The sequence below is a fragment of the Rhipicephalus sanguineus genome, chromosome 2, assembly GCF_013339695.2.
Source record: "Rhipicephalus sanguineus isolate Rsan-2018 chromosome 2, BIME_Rsan_1.4, whole genome shotgun sequence".
Classification (NCBI taxonomy): Eukaryota; Metazoa; Arthropoda; class Arachnida; order Ixodida; family Ixodidae; genus Rhipicephalus; species Rhipicephalus sanguineus.
In genome coordinates this window covers 190,963,037-190,985,252 of record NC_051177.1, presented here as the reverse complement: position 1 = coordinate 190,985,252, position 22,216 = coordinate 190,963,037, and the positions used below count along the sequence as shown (strand labels likewise).

General features: G+C 46.6%; 1 protein-coding gene across 1 annotated transcript in view; it reads right to left on the bottom strand.

Annotated features, from left to right (window-relative positions):
* Positions 1 to 595: 595 nt before the first annotated feature.
* The window catches only part of LOC119383938 (uncharacterized), an 84,680-nt gene continuing 63,059 nt past the window's right edge, over positions 596 to 22,216 (bottom strand). The window contains exons 6-9 of the mRNA XM_037652214.2: positions 20,118 to 20,399; positions 11,019 to 11,163; positions 6,335 to 6,604; positions 596 to 738 (exon numbers count right to left, since the gene is read on the bottom strand). Of these exons, the coding sequence (XP_037508142.1) occupies positions 620 to 738; positions 6,335 to 6,604; positions 11,019 to 11,163; positions 20,118 to 20,399 (816 nt within the window). The 3' untranslated portion in view covers positions 596 to 619. The remainder of the gene's footprint in view (positions 739 to 6,334; positions 6,605 to 11,018; positions 11,164 to 20,117; positions 20,400 to 22,216) is intronic.

The window sequence follows — 22,216 nt, the reverse complement described above, 5'->3', positions numbered from 1 at the left end:
ATGTTGCATTATAAAAGGTACACTACAGTTACAAGCAACAAATAATGCGCTTTGTGCTTTCCTTGACTCATATGTCTGTCGTATTCACTTCGTGATACAATGTTAGCCAGTGCGAAACGAAGCTGCTAAGGATGGGTGACGGTAACCATTGATCCGGTATGTAGGTCCAGCCCAGAGATGTTTTGGGGGTATATCAGTTGCTACACGTTTTGTTCCGGCATATCACCACATTCAATGGAATGCTTGATCCTCTCGGATACGTAGGAAGGGAAGAAGATAAGGTCGTAACGAAGACTATTAATATGTCATGCTATCATGTGACCCGACCTTTTTCTTTTCTTCCCTTTTCATCTGTTTTCGCGTCTCTTCTTTGCTTTCAATGGTGTCGAGTAAGTTAAACTTGCATAATTGCTATCGTACTTTTTTTCTCGGTACCAAATCTCGCAGCAAAGAGTTGCGTGCGTATTTGAAAGCTGTGTGAATGGTGCTCCATATATATACAATCATAAATGAAGTTCAGGGGTAGCTGACTTGAATGATTGCCGTTTTCACAGAAAAATAGCATTTCATAAAAGTCATAACGCAATACATTTTATTAATGCCAAGTAAAATAACCCGTCTAGACTTTCAGAAGAGAGCGTGCCAGGGCTGTTCTGTTGACTTTCGCCGTCTCGGTCTTCGGGAATGAGTCCACGAAGTAGACTCCACCGTACAAGTGCTTGTGAACGGCAAGGTTGGCTGCGAGATCAAGTGAAGTTTATTGTCGAAGGTGTCATCTTACATGCATTCCACATGTGGCAACAGTTTCAAGACAATAAGATGTCGCAAAGGACCACAGACGATTCTCAATAATACTGGTGGATGATTACATCTACTTCAGAAGTACGAAGACGCAACTGCACGACATACATGGTGTTTATCTGCGACACTCTTGTTTTTGAGTATTTATGCACAAAGTTATGTATGGTAATGTAATTCTTCTGGATACCACTTCTCCTATGTCAATATTTACGCCATATTTCATGATTCCTTAAATATTACAACTTATAGATGTACTGACACTTTGACACCCGACTGAGCACTATAGCGCTGTTCCGCTATAGTGTGCAAAGAATCCATACTCTAGATGTGCACCCCAACTGCTTAGTCAATTCGTGCATCTATCATCCGGTTTCATAAAAAAGCAGATCAGTCATAAAGTATGCTGAACGAACGGCGATATTTCGCATTTACCACGTCCAATGCAAGCGCTTCATTTGTCAACTCCCCCATTTGGCGCTTAACAGGAACATGACAAGGAGTCGTCTCATGCTCGCACTAACTGCGCTTAAGATTCTTTCTAGCGGCAGTGTCTTTGCTAACCAACATAAAGCGCCGCAAGTTTACAGTTCAGCTTCGTGTCTTGTACGATAGAACACAGTATGGTCTTTATTAAAAATAATAGTGGGAAACATTCTGTGGCTATGCATCATGAGTCATGCGAACGTAGCTGACAGATCTATATATCTACAAACGTAGCACAGAGATGCTTCGCGTCCCTTTTGGTCTGAATATTGGTAGGCCTGCTGCAATCTCATGATGAGCCATACGAATCCCCTACAAAAGCCACCCTGTGCCTGCGTCTGTGTTGTATTTTGCGCCGTCGCGTCTCTCGCCGGTGGAGCATAGCGAAGTGGCGCCATGCCTCGGGAACGTCGAAGTTTCCAATACTTTTGTTTTGTGAGCAAAGTACGGCGTCATCACTTCTTGTTGCAGCTCCACTTAAAGGGGTATAGTAGGGTAGATCGACCAAAAAAGCGATTTCTTGATTTCATTACTAAAAATAATACACACTCCAAGGAGTAAAACCGTGCATTGGCGAGCGCGTAGGGGCGCTCGAAGCCATTTAGAAATGGCGCCGTGAACCACGCCTCCTGACGGATGCAAGGGCTTATTTACTTTTTGTTTCCCATTATCGTTGCTGCATGCATGCATTTTTAATAATAAGTATGTCTAAATCGGTTGAATATGTTCATTTCCTACAATTTTCATAAGTTTTGATTGGACATTTTCCCAGCAGTAATGCTTTTGTACAGTAGTCATTGGTTTATGGTGTGAGCACTTGTTTGGGCGTGTTTTGAAATATACAGGTGCGTTTTTCTCACGATCAGTTTTTTCAAAAGTTTTTCAACTTGATGTACCTTTTCCAGAAAACTATTCGACCGATTGCGTTGAATTTTTCTGAGATTATGCTTAAATTCCTTTCAAATAGTCTCAGTCTAAAATTTTGAGAATGTGTTAGTTATAACTAACAAAACCTAACTGAAAAGTCTCCCCTACGGCACGTGACTTCTGAGGGCAATATTCCTTTTTTTCTTGTAGATAAATATAGGAACCCCTTTTGAGAACTAGGAGTTAATGCTACTACCATGTGGAATTCACATGCCAAATTTTACGGCCATACTGCTTTTCGTTTCTGAGAAAACGTGCATTCCATTTTACACTCAAGTATAAAATTTGGTACAGAAATACAAATGAGTAACAAAAGCTACAGGGCCGAAATCGCACCAATCAAAGGACAAGAACCTTCTTATTGAGCACACAAAATTTTACAATAAATTGTGGAAACGTTCCTGAGATACAAAGCTAAAACAAAGATGGCCCTTTCACTTTACCATACCCTCAATAAAACTTCATATTAAAAGACACATAGGAATATTATCATTTCAATAATGTAACGGCTCGCTCGAATTTTCATTGTCGTTAAGCGAAGACATAAATTTGGAGCAATATCAAGCGGCGCTGTCACACACACATTCCTGCTCAGCAGCTTTCTCTGCACAGCCACAGAAAATTGTACCGGACTATAATCTAGCCCATAATACGCGCTACCGATGACAGATACACAAGAAACCGATAATATTTCGAGAAATAACATTCTGCTGTATGTTACAAAGCCTAGTAGCAAATGAGGTACCTCAACTTAAATTCGGCTTTTTGCCGACGATTGTAAATTATATCAAACCGTTGAAACTACCGATGCCCATGATCATCCCGCTCAGTGCTTTTGGTGGCTTCATACGTGGCATAATACATGGGAAATGAATATTTGTTGCAGTAAGTCATGTAGAAAATCCAACATTAATTTTTGGGGAGTTGTGTGCGCAGTTATAGAGGAAAACTACGGAATTGGGTTGCCTATTATAATTTTTCTAAAGGTGTTGAACACAGATGTCTATTAAACATTTATGTCTGTTTGAAAAAGCCATTTCGTATTCTGACAAAAGGAAATCTTAAATAAGACGGCATTTCAAGAGACAGCATAGTTACGCCGCACATCAACTGATGCCCGACATAATATCAAACTTCTTTTACTGAAATTCCTCTATATGAATTTTTAAACATAGTCATTGATTGCAATCAACACCCTTCTTAAGTGCGATTTGGCGTTTTAGTATCCTTATAAAAAGTGCGAAATAGGTTTGAAACTCTATTCGCTTGATATGGCACTGTCAGTCACAGTTTTTCAGTGTTTCATCGGCAGCTGTCTTGCTGTCCTTAAATCTCAACGTATATTTTCTGCATTATCATTTTGAATCATTGAAACTTGTGCATCTCCTCATGTGCTTAATCATTTTCGTGTGCAGCCATGTTAAACGGTTATTAATTCTGGCATTTTACTCGAGGAAACCAGGATGTGACGATATGCCACGCAGTCGTAGGGAGCTGAAGGTCAGTTCTGATTCGGGGGTTTTAACGGGCACTCATCACTAAAACCCCGTTCACGCCGAGAAACTTATGAGACCGTTGACACATCGCCAGACTGGGAAAAGCGTCGATCGTCACAAGCCAATGAGTAATAATTTATGGGGTTTTACGTGCCAAAACCACGTTATGATTATGAGGCACGCCGTAGTGGAGGGCGCCGGAAATTTTGACCATCTGTTGTTCATTAGCTTGCACTGATATCGCAGGGTACACGCGCGTCTAGCATTTCACCTCCATCGAAATGCAACAGCCGCGCACGGGATCGATCCCGCGACTTTCGGGTCAGCAGCCAAGTACCGTAACCAGTGTTCACCGCGGCCTATGTCTCAAGCCAATCAGAACGCGGCATTACGAGGGAATGGAAGGCGAGGAGTGCATAGACGCGGCCGCCGTTTAACGCAGCCTGCTAACAATAACAATAACCATTGTTGGAGTTTAACGTTCCAAAACCACGATATGATTATGACAGAAGCCGTAGTGGAGGGCTTCAGGAATTTTGACCACCTGGGGTTCTTTAACGTGCACCTAAAATCTAAGCACACGGGCCTCTAGCATTTTCGCCTCCATCGAAAATGCGGCCGCCGCGGCCGGGATTCGATCCCGCGACCTGCGGGTAGGTAGTCGAGCACCGTAACCAATAGGCCACCGTGGCGGGTGAACGCTGTCTGCGCAGCTGTCATATATCATGCACAGCAGTAGCAGCGCTCCACTGCAGCTGGCGTTCTAATACGGCCGTGGTCACATCCCGTAGCCATACTCAGCGAAGATCTATGTGCGAAGGAATTTGTCCGTTTGCTTTGGTGAAAAAAAACCCTAGCGCAGGTATGTGTCACAAAAACTGGCCAAAGCACAATAGTCACCACTGGTACATTCGATATTAAGAAGGTAACACACTGGCGGCAAACGCCAACGTCACAAATGCGACAAACCCTTCTACTCACCACTGCTCCACTACGCGCATGCGGCTTGCGGCAAGGCAGACAAGACGTATGTCGCGCCAAAATGACGCATGCTGCTCAAATCGAAAACTTTCAATGGGCATACGCTACATTCAAATGGGACTTTACGGATACACATTACGCGTTAAGTTGCAGGGTGTGTGATCGGCTATGGTTCGAACGTTTGTGCAATTTTGTGTTATGAGCTAAACAGCTTCGTTGGTCATCCACCTTGGCTGAGTGGAATGGCTCCTGAAAATTTGTGATAACTCGTTGCTGAGCACTTCTCTATTCCGCGACTGTTAGCAATATCTTGTTCACATTTTCTACATCATGCCATATATAAGAGAATATGTTGGGTGAGTTAGTTTCTAGCTTCCATATTTACAGCGCGAAACGACACCACAGAGAAAACGGCACAAAGGCGCACAGAGCGGTAGGTCTTGTGTGCCTTTTTCTCAGTGATATCATCTCGCGCTGTGAATAAGAATTCTATAAGACGCCATTTCCAGGATGTCTTTGTAATAATGCAAGGAAAGTGAAATGAAAGTCACTACCTATATTACTAAATGTTTACAAACGGTAAGAGAACATCGTACAATAATGTTAGCTAAACATTACAGAAAAGAGGAACTGGATCTTTCCGCGACATCTTCAAGATGCTTGTACCTGAAAATTCATGGAACACCTCCATTGAAAGAACGAAGGTGTGTGAACCGTACACGGTCAGGGGACAGCGACGGATCTATTATCCTGATTCTAAAGCCATTGACAAGCCTGTAAACAAACCACAAAGGAACAATTTTTAGTGTGAGCGTGCGCAAGTGCCGAATAGTTTCTGATCATAAGAAAGTTTACGCGTAACAAAAGCTGCAGAGGCAGTATTATTGTCTTCACAATGTAATATATCTCAAAAATTAACATGGGCAGAAATGAAGACCCAAGTGCGTGATGCGTGCACGTAAATGAAAAAAAAAAAGCTCAGGGGGTTCGTTAAGCATTCGCCTAAGACGACTCGAAGGCAAAAGCCATCGTCTTCTCTTTCTACTCAGTCGACGTATTGCTAATTTAACTTACCCCCCCCCCCGCCCCCGCCCTTCCTTCCCCAAAAGATTTCTCCCCCCAACGTGATTCTGCGCTGCCTCCAGGAACGGAGGGATTACAAGCTTTCTGCGCCATATCTGGTTTCGCACAGCATCCGGGGTCGGCCCACCCCCGCCTTCCACCATGCGATGAATTCGTGTGATGATGTCATCATGTCACGTCATATTATAGGCGTCACAGAGACGACATGATGACATCACAAATTTTGGCAATTTGTGGTGTCAGGAAGCCGTTACATCCGATCACGTGGCTTTTTGCGTCGTTCGTGTTGACGCCTATGATCAGGTATCCAAGGCTTTCGCCTTAATGGTTGGCAGTACCTCTGGTTGTGTACTGGCTTCTGACTACTCCCGAAAGTACTCATATTACTCTGAAGACATATAGAGTTCTGGTGTGTTTTTTAATAAACTTGATTCCTCCTCCTCCTGGTGTGTTTTTTATGCGCCGTGTGTAATGTATACACTGGCACATTACATACTATGTACCTCTGTAAAGTCATTTAGAGCAAGCAGTTTACGCTTCAGTTTTCTCTAGAAAGAACTCACTGGAAATAGTGGATTTTATCTTCTCGGCGAGACTCGGCACGTCCTGCTCTCTGCCTTTTTCCGTAAGGATGATGGCAGCCGCAGGTGCCTCGCCGAAGTCCGGGTGCGGAACGCCAACCACAGAAACCTCCTCAATTTCGTCCGCGTAGTGGCGCAGTAGCAGTTCTTCCAACTCTGCGGGGACGACCTGGTTATCCATGCACTTGATCATCTGTTTTAGCCGCTCGACTATGTACAACCGACCGCTCTCGTCGTAGTAGCCTGCGTCACCTGCATCACAGAACCACTCGCTCAGACGATGAGGCCTCTAGAGTATGTTACGTACATACAGAATTCATCACACATTCAAGATCAGTCCTTTAACAGTAACTCACTGAATTATCAGCGTATGCAGTAAAGATGCATTCATTCACAGGATACCCGCCGTGTCGACTAGGCGGCTGCGACGTTCCTTGACTATGCGCGATTGCGCAGCTCTGATTCTCGGCCGTGGCGGTCGCACTTGATCGAGGTCAGTGTCGCAATGGGTTGCATTGTCTTGCTGCAACACATTGCAACTAAACTTTGCTGGTCCTTGTTCCTTCATTTTTGTCTGTTGTCTCCTTCTCTTATGCTTCTTAAAAATAAATACAACACTTATCGAGCTTCACATTTTTCTTCAATGCCCCTGTTAACTTAAACTTAGATGCAAGTTTAACTACCATGATTGCTCAAAACTAATGCAGATTCTCCGTTTATGGCTTCTCTAATAATGCCATCTTTTATTCGACTCGTACGCTACTCGAATTCAGGTAACATAGCATTCATCTATACAAGGTGTTTGACGTAACAAGAACAAAGGATTAAAAAGAAACCGAGAGTCCTTTCCCTATCGGGGAATGGGGGCAAGCAATGCTTGGCGCGTACGTGCCTAAGCAACCAATTCTCTTTCTTTCTTTCTTTCTTCCTTTCTTTCTTTCTTTCTTTCTTTTAGTTGCGAAGCAGCTTTTGCTCGGGGTGTGTCCGGCGGGGGCGTCCGCACTCCACTGCGCATGCGCCTACTTTCTCTCCCAGTCTCTTCCTTTACGCAGGTGTTCGGTCGCCTTCTCTCCTCTCCTCCCCCCCCCCCCCCCCCCCGCGCTGCAGCCGCGGCGCAACCTCTGCTCCCACGTGGTGCAGCCAAATACAGCCTGTAACCCACTCTCTCCTCTCCCCACCCCATTCGATGTGTATATACGCGCGTGCGCTCGGTCGGCTTCCGTCACTCTCGCTTCGCTCCCGTTCAGATGAGTTGTAACGTCAACATCGGCGCCAGTTGCAGCAGCACTCCAACCACTGCCGAGATCAACATCGTCGCGGAGCAGCAACGCAGGGCTAGCGATGCCGAACGCGATGCCGAAACACTCGGCGCTAACGGAAAACAACGCACAAACACAACGTAATGATAACACAAACACTAAATACAATAAATAAATATAATAATATTTCGGGTTTAACGTCCCAAAACCACGATATGATTATGAGACGCCGTAGTGGAGGGCTTCGGAAATTTGACCACCTGGGGTTCTTTAACGTGCACCTAAATCTAAGTACACGGGCCTGAAACATTTTCGCCTCCATCGAAAATGCAGCCGCCGCGGCCGGGATTCGATCCCGCGACCTTCGGGTCAGCAGTCGAGCGCCATAACCACTAGACCACCGTAGCGGGGCAACACTAAATACAAACCTCACACACTAACGGAAATGCCGAGTGAACGTAACCGAAACTTGGTGTGCGCCCCCAATGCTGCTTCGCATCCCCTCATGGTTCCCTTGAGTGCGAGATGGTGTAATTTTTTCTTTCTGTCGCATTGCGCAATGCTTCCTCCTAATTGTTTCCGTCCTCCATGTGGGGAATTGGACCGTCATCCGCGCTTAGCAGCTCAACACTTCAGTCGCTACTGGTAACAACGACGGTCAAGCAGTCAGATCTAAATAGAAATATGGCAACGTGAAAATACAAGCCACCGTGATAACCTCGATAAAAGATCCAATTTTCACATCAGAAACGGCTGATCACCGACATGTCCACGGTCGAGAGAGCAACCATTCAAGCGGCACATTTAAATACACAAGTGACCGACGAACCCTCGAGGGTCGCATTTCTTTGCTGTCACACTGTCTACGCCAGCGACACTTGCAAAGCAGTGCAATCTTCGTTTGGAAACGAGGTCAAGAAGAACTGAATGAGACCAAGAACATAAGGCTTGCCGTCATATGGGGCTTGTTGTGATATTTTGATGTTGCGCCAAGTTAGTTAATCATTTAGATCGGTTATGAAACGTTTACCTTTTCTCTTTAGGGCCAAGTGCATTTCATTACGTTGTAGAGGGCACTCCAAAACGACCGATCAGTTTTTTTCTGAGCATGTACGTGCTGCGTGGTGATTTTTCTTCCGGCGTTTAAGGAAGGCCCGCGATATATGTAATCAAACCGATTGACTGCGTTCGTTCGTTACCGTGTCACAGCACTGTCAACCAAGGTTCGAGCGAAACAATTGTGCGTGTGGACCAGGAACCTATCGCTTATCCGGGACGACGAGCACTTCCTTGCCGTGTGGCACCGTGAAAAATGCTGACGCGCTGTGAAGTCGATGCCTATGTAGAGCCGCCCATTTCACCATGGTCGGAGAGCCCGGTTGTTTTGTCGCACCTTAACCCTCTATATACAGGGCGTTTTTAATGAAAATTTTTAATGAAATTTTTTATTCAGATTTTTTATGAAAATCCTATGACAGTAAGGCTCCTGTCGTCTTCGCACACGATCTCCACGCCGAGGCGGAAATAATTTGCGGCAGTTAAAATGACACCCTTGTGACTAATTAACACAACCTCATTAATTAACTTCTGAAATGTTGACTTCAGGGCAGGTGTTTGTATTAGAAAGTTGTGGTGCGTACCACTTTATGGTACACCTATTTTTTTAGAAATGACAAAAGTTGCAGATAGTTCGAGATATTCGTCATCGGATTTGAAGTGCGAAATCGAAACTGATCACGCCCGGCGCGCACGAAGCGCGCCTGTTCTCTTACGTCAGACCGAAACTACCCGTGAGAAGGGAGTGACGAAACTTGAATGAAGCCGCGCTGCGGCCGTATGTTTTCATGAAAAACTGCAAGTCATCTCACTTGTGCCAGCGCATCGCGTGAAGTGTGTGGTGCTTATCCGTTTCTTTCGAACTGTGCAGAAGGAAACTGCAATATCAACCTTTTCTTTCCGTGGGATGCATTAAACTCGGGGGCAGCCACTGCGGCGCTTCTTCTTGCAAACAGGCGAAACAGTTTTCCGCGCCTCTTTACAGTTTAAGAAAAAAAAAACAGATACGCACCACCCATCGCGCGCAAACATTAAGCTGTCTACTTGTGTATTTCAGAATGCCTGCCGGTTCTTCAGACCAGATTCTGTTTTGGTGCGCCTTCATTGAAATTTTGTAACTTCCTTATCACGGGTCGTAGCGGTGTTCCGTCGCGCTTTGTGCCCGCCGGGCGCGATCAGTTTTCGATAATAAATTAGATGATGAATATTTCGAACGACGTGCAACTTTTGTGATTTCTAAGAAAATGTGTATGCATTGAATTATTATACACTACAACTTCCTAATATAAACAACTGCACTGAAGTCAATGATTAAAAATTAGCGAGCTTTTGTTAATTAGGCGCGACGACGTAATGTTAGCTGCTTGACAGTATTTCCGCCTCTGAGTATAGACTTTTTCATAGAATATTCATAAAAAATATGTATTGCCTAAAAAAAAACACCCTGTGTATATAGTTTTTGTAAGACGTATATATACAGAATCACTGGTGTGTGCTTGTAGTTCACTCACTGCACAGAACTTACCAAATGTTCGTATTGTGCTGGCTATCAGCTGTGCATCATGCAGGCACCTATTTTTATGTATGCTAGTCATGTAGAAAAGCCGAGCGGCAGACATATGAACGGACATATGAAAGGCCTACGTACGTGCCACTTGCGGCGGGACGTACGTAGGCCAGACGCGACGCTGCCTAAACGACCGCATGCGGGAACACGAGAACAACGTGAGGAACAAGGATGGCAGTAATCTGGCGATTCACTGTGCCAAATGCGGGTGCGAACCTCTGCTTCGAGACACTAAGGTAGTGCGCAAGAACAAAGACAATCGCGCTCGAAAAATTTTCGAGACTTTCACAATGACGCGCAAAGGCTCGATGTGTGCCAGCGCCCCATCACTCATCCTTTATGACAAGGAATACAGCTTCCTACAGCAATGTTAATCATCTACCCGTCTGCTTTCATCATCAGTACCACGTGCATCTGCAAACCATCTTCCTTTGTACTCCCCCCCCCCCCACACACACACACATATTTTCATAAGTTATATACTTGTGCACGTGCAATAGATGCTTTCTTGGCAGTCAGTACACGTCCTCGTGTGATATTTATCTGTCCATGTTTAAACAAATACTGTGTTCCATTCATATTCATTCATGGGTATGAACGGAGACCGAAACTTCCACAATGGCGGAATTCTTGAACATGCCCAATGGTTAGAACATCCAGTGGCGTTTGTTTCAATTCTGTAATGTTCCTTAGAGGCAAAGAGAATGCATAGTTGTGCAATCATGTTTTCAGAGCGTGCAAGAAAGCAATAAAACTGCAACTGCGTTGGTAGCCGAATTCTTACCTGTTTTACACCAGCCCTCTTCGTCAAAGAGTTCGGCCGTTTCCTTTGGTCGCTTGTAATAGCCCTTCACCACAGACAGTGAGCGGAAGCAAATCTCTCCTGTCTCGTGGGGGCCTAGTTTTTGACGAGTGTACACGTCCACAACCTGTGAATAGAAAATGCACTTTATCGTTCAGGTTATGTCAAAGGAAAATTGTCATGATGATTTACACAAGAGCTTCCTGAAGGAATAACATCTTTTTGATGAATTGAGTACGATGAAGCAAGATAAAAACGTACACAAAAGTGTCCGCTATAGCGTTTGACAATAGCTAAGCTATACTCATCTCATAACTACCTAGCAGTACTGCCGAAGCTACAAAGAATACATAGGCATATCCGTGCGCACCATATAATATAGTTCCGAACGTAACTGTTTTATTATCCACGAGATACAAGTGTTTTAGCCGTGCTTCTTTCATGAAGCGTTACAGGGATACGTGGTACGTTAGACCCTCCGCGCTTGTACTTCGCATTTTCTGAATTATTGTAGCGGTTACCGGCTACTAACCGTAATAACCACCCTAACCACAATGACGTACAGCAACATGGTAGCGTCAAAACCGTCCGCTTCCTTCCAAATTAGTGATTTTTCGTTAATGCATTAAGCTGGGCTAGTCGGTATTGATTGTATGCTTCCATATTGCTAGCGAACATGCACAAAGGACGACATAGAAAGAGACGGAACAATTATTTTTGTGATTTTTACTGGCTTTCTGCCCGGACAGCAAGAAATAGGTGGTATCTGTCATCGCTTAGTCTCACCTAGCGTTGCGGGCAAACCATCAAGTTTATTTTGTCGGTATTATTTAGATAAATTGCTTGTTTTGATGCTGCTACGGCTACCAAGGCGGTGCTGATCCGTAAAAGTGTTTTGGTGTAAATTGAGCAGATTTCACCACAGCATTAGCGCCGGTGATGCGCTGACGATACGAAACACCTTGAATGCCTATAATTGTTTACTGCGCGAATAACTTGATGTTGCGCACAAGAATGATACGTGATGACCGCTGAAAGCGCGTTCAGTTAATCAACGGCCCGCTATAGGTCAAAGATCCAATTTCTTCCGAAAGAAGCAACGTTATTAGCGCTAAATGTGTTTTGTTAGACAGGGCCGGCCTTTCCCGTCCGACCATGGGTTAGTGTGTACTAGAAGCATTTCGGTGCGGTCAAAAAAGAACTCGGTAAAAGCGCCACTATGAACGCTATTATAAAAAGAACCTCGTTCCTCATAAACGCCATTGAGCGCGTTCTGTACAAGTGGGTTTCTGAACATCAATTAAACGGCAAGATGGCGTTTCCGAAGAAGTTCTGGCGTGCTATCCTAACTGCTGGAAGCAACTACAGAAAAAGCAGGCGAGCTGACGCCAAAGAGACGACGAGCGGACGACGCCACGCGGACGACCACGTCCTGGGAGTCTTTCGTCTCTCCTATTGACAATAAGCCCTGTAGCTTCCACAGTGCTGCAAGGTACTTCTGAGATGATGTTCTGAGACATGGTGTTAGTTAAACACATAAGGTGTCCCCTCGACCAAGCACTTCGTCTTCTGCCAAACCTCGCAGGTCAACCAACGACAACAGGTGGTGTTAGATCACCTAATTTCTCGTGCCCGTGCGCGAGAGGCATGCGTTGCGGTGTCAGAAGAAGTGCGAGCAGGCACGAGGCATTGCAGGCGCTAACACAGCGGCCCGCTGGCTCACATAATATAAAACTCCTTGGGGCAGTCTTTCGCTCTCTTTCGTCCTCGTTCCCTCTAGCGGTTACGCCGCCGACAAAGGCGATGCTGCTCAACGCAGGAACGGGTGCCTAAGAGCTGCGCTCTAAAGTGGCTAGCTCTCCCTTAATCTAAAGTAGCTGTAAGCATACGATGTCTACCGGCGAAGCAGATTGGTTAGATATTATAATAGCCACAATCTTATATATGTTTGCAAGGCCACAGACCACCAAACTACATCACGCTACACTATGCACTGTTCAATATGGACGCAATCGATTGCTGCCACTGTGCGAGATAAATCTTTGGCTTTGTCTAGAATATGCGACCGATACGGCCACGAGGCGACAGGAGGCTGGTGTGCCTCAAGCAGTGTGGCACCATATCTCGATGAATGCACTAACCGCGCCGAGAAACTGCGGCCTTCAAGATTACCACTGACAGCATGTCGTTAACTCACCCACCGCTGACGTTTAAAAGCGCTAGGGTATGGTGCCATATATGCATTTCAAAGGCCGCTCTTGTAAATTGTACATAAGATTTTCAGCCTACAAGAAGTTACAGCTTCAGTGATAGTGTGAACAAACGCTAAAAAAGTACTGCGAAGAAATATGTTTTGTAGCTTGTTTTGTAATATTTTGCAATAAAACTAGCAGCTGCAATGTAGCACATTCCATTTGTGTTCAGCACCTACTCTGTTAAGGTCATTTGTTGTCAGGACTCCCGAAGAGCAACGTGCCTACGAGGAAAGACGAAGGGAAAAGTGACGGAAATTTCAATGACGCCGGCGGCCGACAAACACCAGCGAAAATTGTGCAATGGGTCAGCCGAAAGGTGAATGCGCCACCTTGAATGTGCTTTGGAGAATACAATAATAGTTACACACAGCAATCGGGCTTCACTCTTACTTTTCGGAAAACCCTCCAGATGGTCAATTAGCTAGTATTACGGTCACTACAATACCGGGAACCGCAAGAAAGGTAAGTTATCTGTTCGGGATGAACAGAAGGTTAAAAAGCAGGAACTAAAGAAAGTTGCCTCTAATTCTCACCGAGGTCTCCATCCTGGTCAAATACAGACCCGGCTGCTACAAGGATCACCATAGAAATCCATGCAGTGTCACCAAGACCTTTCGAAATCAGGTTACTACAAAAGCAATGCGAAGGTAACCGAAGCTAACTCCGGCGCATGCGTGACTCCGTATTATCCTATTTAGAATGAAGACAGAGGCCGCCGAGAAGTTGGAGTGCCGGAAAGTGTACGAGACGAATGGCGCCTGCATCCCTTGGCCGGGATAAGGGAAGAACGGAGAACTGAAGCAAAGCATATAAAATGCAGGAATGGCTCGCTTCGTCCATGTTGCGGTCTCTAAAACAGCACGCATTGCAAGTGATGGTACGCGTTTAGCGTTGAGTCCGCGGAGCGTTTAATGAATAAACAGCACAGGTTCAGCGACCAGCAGTCCGAAGCGGAGCAAGCACGAGCACCAACAACCGTCCTCGTCTTCGTCTTTCACTGGCGCCCCTGTTTGCGCCCTATCCATTCTACAAATCACTCCCCCGCAGAAAAGGAGCCATCCTGGCGACTTAAGGAACAGGGACGACTGGCGGGTCGTAATGCGGCTTCAGTCGGTCGACGTGAACAATCTCACGGCCACGGCGGCGCCGGTCTGCGGATGGTTGAACGGGCTCGACAACATAGTTGACGGGAGAGGCTTGACTTAGGACGCGGTAGGGGCCTTCATACTTCTGCAGTAGCTTTGTGGAAAGGCCAGGAGCAGAGGAGGGAACGCGAAGCCACACCAATGTTCCAGGCGAATATGACTGGGGAGGCAGGTTTGCGTCATGGAGGTCCTTTTGGCGTGCTTGGTCTTGTGCGGTTAAGGAACGTGCGAGCTGCCTGCATTCCTCGGCGTAGGTGGCGACTTCAGATAGAGTTGTGGACTCTGAAGCGTCCGGGCGGTACAGAAGAATGGTGTCCATAAATGAGGAAGGTTCGCGGCCGTAAAGAAGAAAGAAGGGAGAAAATCCTGTCGTAGACTGAGTAGCGCTATTGTAAGCGTACGTAACAAAGGGTAGTATGCGGTCCCAGTTGGTGTGGTCAGCGGAGACGTACATGGACAGCATGTCGCCTAGTGTGCGGTTAAAGCGCTCAGTCATTCCGTTGGTTTGTGGATGGTAGGCGCTGGTTGTCCGGTGCACAACGTTGCATTCACGGAGGAGGGCTTGTACGGCATCAGAGAGGAACGTGCGTCCGCGGTCGCTGAGTAGCTCGCGAGGCGCGCCGTGGCGAAGAACAAGTTGGTGAAGTATGAATAAGCCGACTTCACGTGATGTGGCCTCTGGCAGCGCGGCAGTCTCAGCATAGCGTGTCAGATGATCGATAGCGACGATCACCCAGCGGTTCCCGTCTGGTGTGTACGGAAGGGGGCCGTACAAATCAATTCCGATGCGATCAAAAGGCCGGGAGGGACAAGGCAACGGCTGGAGCGGTCCAGTGACTATACGTGGGGGGCTCTTCCGGCGCTGACACTTGGAGCATGAACGCACGTATTGGCGAACGAAGCGGTACATGCCACGCCAGTAGTACCGCAGCCGGAGGCGTGCATAGGTTTTGATTACACCAGCGTGGCCGCATTGGGGATCCGCGTGAAAGGAGGCACAGATATCGGCCCGGAGGTGGCGAGGAATCACCAACAACCACTTGCGACCATCAGATAGATAGTTGCGGCGGTATAGGAGCCCATCGCGGATGGTGAAATGTCGAGCTGTGCGCCGCATCGAGCGAGTGGCGGTACGTGGTGAGGGCTTAGATAGGAACTCCATTAAAGAGACTATCCAAGGATCCTGACGCTGCTCAGAAGGCATGTCAGCGTGTGTAAGGGCCGCAGAATCGTAGCTGGAAACAGACCCGTTGCCACAGTCATGGGGGAGGGGAGAGCGAGAAAGAGCGTCGGCATCTGAATGTCTACGGCCTGACCTGTAGACGACGCGGATGTCGTATTCTTGGAGACGTAATGCCCATCGAGCTAGACGACCAGATGGATCTTTCAGTGAAGATAACCAGCAGAGGGCGTGGTGATCAGTCACGACATCAAATGGGCGGCCATATACGTAAGGTCTAAATTTTGTAATTGCCCAAACGATGGCTAAACATTCTTTCTCCGTGACCGAATAATTTTCTTCAGCTCTGGTGAGAGTGCGACTTGCGTAAGAAACAACGTACTCGTCGAAGCCAGACTTGCGTTGAGCAAGAATAGCGCCAAGGCCGACTCCACTGGCGTCCGTGTGGATTTCGGTAGGGGCGTCTGGGTCAAAGTGACGGAGAATCGGTGGCGATGTCAGTAGACGACGTAATTTCGCGAATGCGGCGTCGCAAGCGGAAGACCATGCCATGACACCTTGGCTATCAGCAAGTAGGCGTGTTAAAGGGGCCATTATGGATGCGAAATCACGAACGAATCGCCGAAAATATGAGCATAGGCCTATGAAGCTCCGGAGTTCTTTCAGGGTCGACGGCTTGGGAAACTCGGCGACAGCGCGGAGCTTTGCAGGGTCGGGTAGAATGCCATCCTTGCTGACAACATGTCCCAAGATGGTGAGCTTCCTGGCGGCGAAGTGACACTTCTTCATATTGAGTTGTAGACCAGCCTGTGTGAGGCATTCCAGGACACTTGCGAGGCGCAGAAGATGGGTGTCGAAGTCCTTTGAAAAAACTACGACGTCGTCCAGATAACAAAGGCACGTGTTCCACTTGAGACCTCGAAGGATGTTGTCCATAAGACGCTCGAAGGTGGCGGGGGCGTTGCAAAGGCCAAACGGCATCACGTTGAACTCGTACAAGCCGTCAGGAGTTACGAACGCAGTTTTTGGGCGGTCAGCTTCATCCATAGGTACCTGCCAGTACCCCGATCGAAGGTCCAGTGAAGAAAAGAACTCCGCGCCTTGCAGACAGTCGAGCGCGTCATCGATTCTGGGGAGCGGATAGACATCTTTGCGTGTGATCTTGTTAAGGCGCCTATAATCAACACAGAATCGGATGCTACCGTCCTTCTTTTTCACAAGTACCACCGGGGAGGCCCAAGGACTGTGGGACGGCTGTATAACGCCACGACTAAGCATATCAGTCACCTGGTCATCAATAACTCGGCGTTCAGCGTGAGAGACCCGGTATGGACGCTGTCGCAGGGGTGCATGGCTGCCGGTGTCTATATGATGGACGATGGCAGACGTTCGACCTAAACTGGTTTGCTTGTAGTCGAAAGACGTCCGAAAGCGGTCGAGAAGCTTCAAGAGTTGGGTGCGTTGAGCAATAGGAAGGTCCGAATCAATTGATGGAAGGAAAGCGTCTAGGGAAGATGTGTTGGACGTGGTAACGAGATCAACGCTGACGACCTGGAGGCTTGTTGTGCGATCGAGCAGTTGGCTAGCGCAAACAGAATCAATCTCCTCAAGACGCCCTATACATTCTCCGCGGAATACTGTGGCTGCGACCGAAAGCAGGTTCGTGACATAAATGCATGAGCAGGAGTCTTCGATCGTGACAAGAGCAAAGGGGAGGATGAAGTTCTTACGAGAAGTGAATGCTTCTGACGGTGTGAACATGGCGCTAGAGAAAGCATAGTCGCAGGAGATCGGTACCCGAACAGAAGACATAGGTGGGATGTCCGTGTCCGCGGCGACGACGACACGAGGAAAAGATGACTTGCCAGAATCGATGTCGGAGATCGCTGATAATTCTAGTTCAGCACGGGCACAGTCAACAATGGCATGATGTGTGGAAAGGAAGTCCCAGCCCAATATAACGTCGTGCGAGCAGTGTGGAAAGACGACGAATTCGACGACATACAAAACGTCCTGAATGAGTAGCCGAGCCGTGCACGTCACGGAAGGTTGTATGGGATGTGCGGTTGCCGTACGGAGAGAAAGACCAGAAAGCGGAATCGTAATTTTTTTTAACTTGCGGCACATTGCTTCGCTCAACACAGACACAGCAGCTCCCGTATCGACTAAGGCCTGCACGGCAACACCTTCAATGAAGACAGTTATTTCGTTAGCAGGTTGAGAACGAGGTCTTGTAAATTTCGACAGCGGCGCAGTTCTTGCCTCCGGAACTGCGATGGTCAGTTTTCCGTTTGGACGGGCGAGGGACGACGAATCATTGGCGAAAGCGAACGTCGGCGCGGGGACGGCGATCGACGGGAGTTGAAGGCTCGGCGGTTGGATGAAGAGGTGTCTGAAGTAGCGTGGGAGGGCATCGGCTGTGGTGGCTCTGGACGGACGTAGCTGTAACTTGCGTCAACGGTACCTGGACGGGCAACGCGGCGGCGGCAGAAACGCTCGACATGGCCGGGTAGACAACAGTAGTAACAGATTGGTCGGTTGTCCGTTGTGCGCCAAGGATTATGAGGAGGGGTGACAGGACGGCGATAAAGTGGAACGGGCGGGCCTGCCGGCGTCTGCGCTGAGTAGAATGCACTTGAGGAGTGAGCAGAGTCCGTGCCGTGTGGCAGCGCATGTGACTGCCTTCTCGCGACGTCAGCGTAGGTCAAGGGCGCGGATACAGGCGGCGGCTGGTGCGTAGGCGGAAGGGCTTCGGATACTTGCTCCTCAATGGTTTGTCGCAGCGACGAGGGGAGCCCATGAGCATTGCCTGGGAGAAAGGGTGCAAGAGACAGTTGTCGCGCAACTTCTTCTCGGATGAACTGCTGGATTTGTTGAGTCAACACCGTCGGGTCCGGAGAGATGGCGCCAACGGTGAGTGCTGACGTACTGGTCGTGTCGAAGCTAGGACGGCGTGTGGAAATGCGCTGCTTTCGCAACTCGTCGTAGCTCTGGCAGTGCTGAATGACGTGCGTGACTGTTTGAGGGTTTTTGGCCACAAGCATGTGAAACGCATCGTCCTCGATGCCTTTCATGATATGCTTGACTTTGTCGGCCTCGGACATGGCAGGATTGAAGCGGCGGCAGAGGCCTACGACGTCCTCAATATAGGAAGTGAAACACTCTCCAGACAGTTGGGCGCGATCACGCAAGCGCTGCTCTGCACGGAGCTTGCGCACTGTCGGTCGGCCGAATACGTCCGCGAAAGTCGTTTTGAAAGAGGCCCAGGTGGTAATCTCAGCCTCATGGTTGTTAAACCAGAGTTCCGCGACTCCTCTCAGGTAGAACTGGACACGGCCGAGTTTGTCGTTATCGTCCCACTTGTTGTTGACACTCACTCTTTCGTACGAAGAGAGCCAGTCTTCGACGTCCTGCTCATCAGTACCGCTGAAGATGACTGGGTCGCGCTCCCTTAGAATACCGGGACAGCGAGGAGCTGGGGGTGTGGCAGCATGCTGCTGTGCGACGTCGTCGGGCATGGTTGACAGGGAAGGTAGAGTCCGGTTGCGGAGTTCCAGGGTGCAAAAGAGAACCAGCACTCTCCACCACTTGATGGTACGCGTTTAGCGTTGAGTCCGCGGAGCGTTTAATGAATAAACAGCACAGGTTCAGCGACCAGCAGTCCGAAGCGGAGCAAGCACGAGCACCAACAACCGTCCTCGTCTTCGTCTTTCACTGGCGCCCCTGTTTGCGCCCTATCCATTCTACACAAGGGAATACAGAAGCCCATTTTATCAGAGGGATGGTAAGGCGGCCATAACATAAAACACAGCATTTATGATATAACGCTCTTTATGCCCTTATCTACATAACATATTTATTTCGGAATTTGCCACCCATATGAAAACATGACATCCTTCCCGAGAGAAAACTGTTCTTTGTCAACGAGCAACCACGTAACCTCTGGTTTCTAGTCTATGTGGCCTGAAGTAAAGATATGGTAATTTTTGTTCCAAAAGTATGCTGCTTTCGCACTAAATTAATGTAGAGCCGAAGCAACCGCTTGAATTGAGTCTGCTCATAATAATATGTCTTGTATATACGGCGCACACCAGCGAAGTTTATTCATATTCTCAATACTCATTTATCAACCGCTTTAGAGACCAACGGTGTTTCACATTATGTTGCATTCAAATGCCTGTAGATGTTACGCATACTACCTATTTAGCCAGTTATCAGTATGGTTTAAGACGCAACGAAAATATTAAGGATATTTACGAACAAATCGCCACAGTCACTGTTTAAAGTGGAGCGTTTATCCGAACCCGAATAGCTGTTACATTTTATTTTGATTCGTAAATAGTAATTACAGCCGCAGGCAAATGACGTATATTACGCGGCCTTCATGACCGTTTAGCTAGTGTCAGCTGAGCCAGGTAGTGCAGAAATTCATCTGTGATTACAAATGAAAAGAATTTTTTTTTGTTTTTTTTTGGCCTTCGGATGTTTCAAAGCAGCGCACCTTTATCTGAACACCGGTTCCTGGAAAGCCTACATCACCGTTGGTGTGGACATCGCCTGTCTTCGATTGACCTGCGACAAGGCCACATGATTCTGTCATGCCGTACATGTTGAGCAAGAGCTTGAGAGCCGTGAAAGATTTGCGCGCTGCCTCGGCCGTGGAAGCCGAGAGCACACTCCCGCCTACGACGACCGCTCGCACAGTGGGCATCCCCCGGCCAGTCCGTTGCATTTCACGCACCACAGCTTGCAGCTGAGTCGGGAAGAACAATGCTGCCGTCGCCTGTGTTGAGAACACAGAAGAATGCGTGTTACCATTTGTAGTTTGGTTAGTATTGTACGCGGGAAGGCTTGTAAGAAAAGCTGAATATTCGAAAGCTAATTCGCAAATGGCGAATATTTTTACTTTGCAATAAAACATCGCAGAGATTTCCAGATAATAGGGAGCACTCAGTGTGATGGCACTCATTTTGAAACACCTAATCAAACGACAGTGCTTTTATAAGGTACTTCAGTATTAAATCCACGTCATGTCACACAATAAATAAAACTTGTCGCGTTTCAGAATTATTAGCAGAATCGCAAGACACGGTGCATATTAAAAGGTGCAACATTTTCAGACGGAGGCCCAAAAGTAAGAACTGTTGGAGGGTTTCCTATCAGAATCGATCAACGCTAAGTTTGTTTGCACAGGAATGGATTGATTACAGAGATTTGGATTTACTGCACACATGCAAGGATAATAAATAATAAAAATACATGGAAGAACATATTTCGAAGCAACGTAAAAACTGAATGAAAGATTAATTATTGTGTCGAAATCAGGTCTGTTTCCAAAGACGTTCTAGAACAATTTAATGATAATATATTTATTACAGAGTTAAGAGTGCTCCGAACATAAATCCACGGAAACCGGCAGCTCATTTACCATAATTCGTAGTGACTTTTTGTTGCGGCAATTTATTTGGCAGAGGATACCTATGTGTACTCTTGTTAGTGAATCGATTAATTGGAAAGGGATCAATACAAACTTTGCGGTTGATGACTTTCTAGAGCAGGACCATCAGGCTAGCTTCATATGTGCAAACAACATGTAATACACCCAGTTTTAGAAATAGGGGCTTTGACGATAAATGAGGGAATGTTGAGATTATAAGTTGTAATGTGCGTTACCGCATGCTAAATAAACGAGTACGTGAGTGCAATAAATATTTCACCAGGCAGTAACATAATATTTTGTGTGTATATAGATAACGACGAAATAAAGCGATAGAAGTGCATTAGCGCTCAAACTTGAATGAGTTTTAATTAATGCTCTCAGGCCGAAGCCGATGTTTCAACTATTGAATGTGAGCATCACATTTCAACTGGAATTTGCAGTGACTCCTAGTAACTTCACAAAAATTGTTTCTTTACTTTCAATATTGTCATCTGTATGTCTAAATTAAATGTCATTAATTTATGAGAAGAGTAAAGACTACAAACTGAAATTCAGCAAGGTTTATGCTTATAGTATTTCTATGACATTATTGTTTGAGCGTGCCTATAGTGTAGTTTAATTTGCCTTAAAGCGGAATGGGGTGTTTGGCAGAAGCTACAGTCGCCGTATCATCAGCGTAAAGAAAACATTTGGGATTATATACGTGTCTGGTTAGTAATATAAATAAAGAATAAGAGTGGATAAATAATTGATCCTTGGGATGCCCTTTGATAACGAGCCTATGTTGGCAAAAGGCGCCATTAATGTAGATAGATACTTTGTACATGTTTGAAGTACTAAAGTACTAAACACGGACGATAGATGTCATAATGTTCTAACTTAGAAAACAAAATCATGTGGTCACTATTGTCGAAGGCATATTTTCAAATGAATGAACACTGAATCTGCTATGAATCCGCTGTCCTATGGTGTTCTAAACTAGTCAATAAAGCTCTTGATAGCGTGTTCTGTTGAAAGAACAGCGCGGAGCCCAAGCTTAGGCAAAGAGAGAATGTTAAATTTGCGCTGCGAAGTAGCTAGAGATAAGGATTTCGATTAATGTTTCTACTATTTTACTGAAAAATGAGATTATGAAAAACGCTCTGCAATTTCCTACCAGA